Source organism: Drosophila rhopaloa, unplaced genomic scaffold (assembly GCF_018152115.1).
Source record: "Drosophila rhopaloa isolate 14029-0021.01 unplaced genomic scaffold, ASM1815211v1 contig_178, whole genome shotgun sequence".
Classification (NCBI taxonomy): Eukaryota; Metazoa; Arthropoda; class Insecta; order Diptera; family Drosophilidae; genus Drosophila; species Drosophila rhopaloa.
The window spans coordinates 7,573,582-7,578,186 of record NW_025335059.1 but is presented as its reverse complement, the minus strand read 5'-3'; the positions used below and the strand labels follow the sequence as shown (position 1 = coordinate 7,578,186).

General features: G+C 36.3%; 1 protein-coding gene across 3 annotated transcripts; it reads right to left on the bottom strand.

Annotated features, from left to right (window-relative positions):
* Positions 1-1,288: 1,288 nt before the first annotated feature.
* On the bottom strand, positions 1,289-3,914 carry LOC108043878 (solute carrier family 25 member 45). 3 transcript variants are annotated; one of them, XM_017122694.2, is made up of 5 exons: positions 3,785-3,914; positions 3,386-3,498; positions 2,546-2,786; positions 2,372-2,486; positions 1,289-1,871 (listed from the first exon to the last, which is right to left on the bottom strand). In XM_017122694.2, the coding sequence occupies exons 1-5, from the start codon at positions 3,828-3,830 to the stop codon at positions 1,475-1,477; spliced, it is 912 nt and encodes a 303-aa protein (XP_016978183.1). In that variant the 5' UTR covers positions 3,831-3,914; the 3' UTR covers positions 1,289-1,474. The 3 variants fall into 3 exon arrangements, with proteins under 3 accessions (XP_016978183.1, XP_016978184.1, XP_016978185.1); XM_017122696.2 differs by having other exon boundaries at positions 1,641-1,891; XM_017122695.2 differs by lacking the exon at positions 3,785-3,914 and having other exon boundaries at positions 2,546-2,769; positions 3,386-3,487.
* Between the last annotated feature and the right edge of the window lie 691 nt (positions 3,915-4,605).

The following is a 4,605-nucleotide window of genomic DNA, read 5'->3' as shown; positions in this document are numbered from 1 at the left end:
GTTGTGACTTCAATAACTATTAATCGGTCTTAGAGATAGAACTAGTTATCGACATTATAAATCTAATTTATATTTGTTCTTAGAAGAAAATTCTGATAAGAATATGTTTAAAAAATCTATTTTTAAGAATTTTATTTTAACTATAAATCTATAACCTCGCTTAATGACATTTAAATCTATATCGTCACTTCGGTGTTTAACTTTGGTTCCATATGCTAATTTCTATAACAAAAAACTCGAGACACGCGTTCATAGTATTCTAATGAGTTTGTCGGTAAACTTTTGGATCGAGCCAGCGTCACATTCCAGTTATGGTGACTAAAGCGGAGTCCCCTGAAATATCTCCCACCAAAATTCTATATCATTTTAAGATAAATTAGGTTAAAAGAGATGACAGGGACTCCCCCCAAAAACCCAAAAAAGACTTTTAAGTCATTAAATTTAAAAAAATTTAACATTTTTTTCAATAATTCGATAGTTTTGATATTCAAAAATATCTCCCTAAAGGATTTTTCAAAAATTATTTTCAAAGTTATAGCCGTTTTAAAGACGTGGCAACTAGACCGGTTGAGCGAACGACTGGAACAATAGGTGGCTGGAGGCCCGAGCTACCTGAGTATGAATAACTTTCTTTCCTTCTTTCTATAACAATACCCTTATTTCCAGTATGGAGCTGGGATAGCTGATTAAGATAATGAAAGTTATACGTAATATTCTATCAGTTACGCTGCCCGAAACTTAGCGTAAAACTTTAAACGTGAAACTACTTTTTTTGATGCAGTAGCCACAATATCTCAAGTTCTAATCAGTCGATTTACTTGAAATTTGGCATGAATATTCTTCGATAAAAATAAAAATTAAAAATGTATAATATTTTTAAAAAATTCGACAAAATTAAACATTTGTGAAAAAATCGAGCCTCTAGACTAGAAGACCCCCATAAGAACCTCTAGTTAGGGATGTTTTTTTCATAGCTTTATATGGGTATTTTTGATTGCCATATCTGTGGTTATGTTACGTGGCTCAACAAGTGTCTTATTATATGGGGGAAATTCAAATAAAACAATACAAAATTGTAATGTGCGATAATATTAATAAAGTAACAAAAAAAAAGTTAGTGAAAGTGGGCTTAAAAATATCAAAAATAATAAACAAATGTTGCTTAAATACGCTGAATTTATTGATAAATATCATAAATAAATCTCATATCATATCACCAGAAATTCATTATTAATCTTCTCCTCTCTTCGTAGATATTTTTAGTCAAATTTGTTTTTATTTGATTCCATTGCATTTTACATCTTATTTATTATTATAAAAATATTAAAGCTAGTTATTATTACTGTTGCACAGCATAAGAGATATTAAATTGGTACAATATAGCAAAGAGTTTGAATCACTCCGTCTCAACAAATATCAATGTAGACAGCATACAAACTAGTTAAGGCTTTTAATCACCGCCAGACTGACTGGGTCATACATAAGAACCGTTCCACCGCTGGCACCACTCCAAGGCGTACTCGTATCCCAGAAAAGTGGCGGCATTAAAGGGAACCGCTCGTGCCACCAGCATCCAGCTGCCCCGGAAGATGCTCCTCCAGCCATAGGCCCTGTACTGCACCCTCACGCAGTGGAAGATTCCCCGGTACTTGTGATTCTCGTCCGCCTGCATCAGCGTCTTGACCACGTCGAACGGAATGACACACACCCACGAGATGACCCCGGCCCATGCGCCAGCCAACGTGGTCACCAGCAGGTTCACACTCGATCCGTCCGACTGACTGCGTCTCCGGCGGACAAAATCCCGCCTGTCCATATAGTCAACGCCCTGGCGATAGGCCAGCATATAGATTCCATAAGGCAGGACATCGCTGCAAAGGAAACAAGAGGACTATTAAAACATTAACCATGGAACAACATATTTTATATAAGATAACCAGGCCATAATTTAAAATTTAAAATAATTTTTATATTATTATTTTATTTTCTCTATTTACTTGTTTGAAATTGGGGTTTAAGTCAGAATGTACATATTATAAAAATTGTTTGCACACCAAATGGTTGCATTTGGTGAATTGGCTTTAAATCTATTCAACTATGGGTACTGTTGCCTAATTCTGGTGGCTCGGACATACATATATGTATAAAGTAATAATTATAATAGCTATTATAGCCAAATACTTTCTTAATACTAGCATATTAATAGAGTAAGATCTTCTAATTTGACTTTGACCGTTTTTAAAGTATTTCTAAAACTCTAATTCTTTTACTTGTTTTTAAAGGTTTTATTTAAAAAAATGTATGTAAAGCAATTTCAATACAAATGCGTACTTGAAACAGTATTTAAAATAAACTATAAAAACAATCTCACCGGCACATCATGGGCAGTAGGCCGCGGTAAAGTCCGGAGATCCCATCAGTCTTGAGTATCCTTTTGAAAGTGCCAAAGGCAGTCCGTCGCTGACCATAGAGGTAGTCATTGTAATCTGTGAGCATTGAGACATTAAGTGCCAATTTCCTAATCATACCAACAGGTCAAACCTACAGGTCGCCGTCTGCAGGCGGACTTTGATCAGCTCCATGGGACAGGCGATAAAGGACTGCACGAATCCGGCCACCGATCCCGCAAGGAACATGTTGTGGTACTCCAACTGCTCCCGCTGGTAATCACTGTGGCACACCTTCCTCAGCTGCCGCAGGTGGTTTCCATAGATGCCGAAGAGCAGCGAATTGATCGCTCCCGTCGAGATGAACGGGAAGAACATGCCCCTGTAGAAGCCGTTGACCTTTAAAGCGATGTTGGCCGATTAAACCTACAAATCCCGGTCACCCCACTTAAAGGATCACGTCTGGTCAACGGGTTTATTAGTAAAAATATCAACCATTTAGGGTGTTTAGAATTCTTTTAAAATGTCGTTACGCCAAAAATAGCAACTCAATCAAATTTGATTTATTTTGTGTTCGCATGAGACATTAAAGAAGAGTAGTGTCGGCACTTGTTAATTAGGCGTCATCCATAATTCATTAAAAAATTTGTTATGATTCATTCATAAAAATTTGTCATCGCTTTGGAACAGTTTGAAAAAGGTTTTGTAGAAACCAATTTTAATGTATTAATATGTGCGCCGATCAGTCTCGACATAAAAAGCAAGTTGCCAAATGTGTGTATAAGCTCTTATTACGTGATGATCGTTTGGTGGTAATAATAATCTATCAGGCAACAATTATTTTTTTTTATGTATTTGAAAACTTTTGGAGACATTCGTATGCAAAATGGTTAAAATTTTATCAGCCAGTAGATTGAATTCTTAAATATTTTAAGTTCATCAAACAGTCGTTTTTTGTTTCAAAAACCCAGACCAGATGTAATCGCTTTTAAACTTACCCCATTGTTGCGGCTGTAGATTTGTTGGATGGCTGTTACTACGGAGGAATTTGAAGCCTGTTGCCATACTTTGATTGTGTCGAGTGGGTGGGCAACCAGCACCCCGCAGGCACCTGAATAAAATGATAAATAAACATAGCATAAATTAATTAAAAATTTCAGACACAATGTAAGACACATGTTGGACCCCCAAAAGCCGATTGCCAAGAATTCGAATGCGGCACAAAGATACGAATCGGGGATCAGGGGCGCTGCACGTGAACTTGACCATGGCGCCCGTTTTCCGCTGGGGCTGTTCCTCTCAACAAGTGGCCTATCATCTGGTTCTGCATTGCGTCATTCCTAGAGTATTCCCAATATGGGCTACATGATGATGCCAGGCTGGAGCTTTTCACTCACCGCCAAAACATCCAGCCACAAAGTCGCAATAGTTCTCCCACTTCATGGAGGATCACTGGACAATATTTGGCGAGGGATGAAATTTTCAAAAATTGATTTTTCTCGCGATTTTCCAACTGCACCCGACGACGGCAGCGAATCAACTGCACCGCACAGCTTTTGTAGTTTTAATGCAAAGCTTTATGCATTTGATAGCTTTTCGGCCAACAGAAGCTAACTGCTAGAAAATTAAAATTAACCGGATTCACTTTTTGCCTTTGCCTTTTGCCTTTAAAACATTTCAAATGAGTTAAGTTTGTTTAATATGTGTAATTATCAACTAGTATTTTACTAGGACATTTTTCAAAGGCTTGAACAAGTTTTATATTTTTGGATTTTTAAGATTCGAAAAGAAATCTGAAACTCTTAAAAACTTAATTTTAGACTGCCTCATTAAATATTTGACCGGTAATATAAATGCTATTTGTCTCTTGGAAATTTAAGCAGTGCAGTATTTTCCAGGTCACTTCCTGTATCCTTTTTCGTTTTCGGCATCAAAATCGGCACCTTTTATACGCAAAGTAGTTTATTAACAAATTAAGAAAATTTATAAAGGAATTATTCAAAAATTTGTTGAAATTCACACATTTTCAAAAAATGTTCGCTCGATACGATTCGCTCGATTCCCTCTTACTGCTTCACATCTCATTATTATCTTAACATTAGAAATTAAACAAGTTTTGTGTTTTATTTTGTATTTATTAATTTTTTATTGTTGATTGATCTCTTTGCTTCTTTTCTCTCCGTTTGCTCGTACTCATTCATTCAGTTTGTGTGTTTTC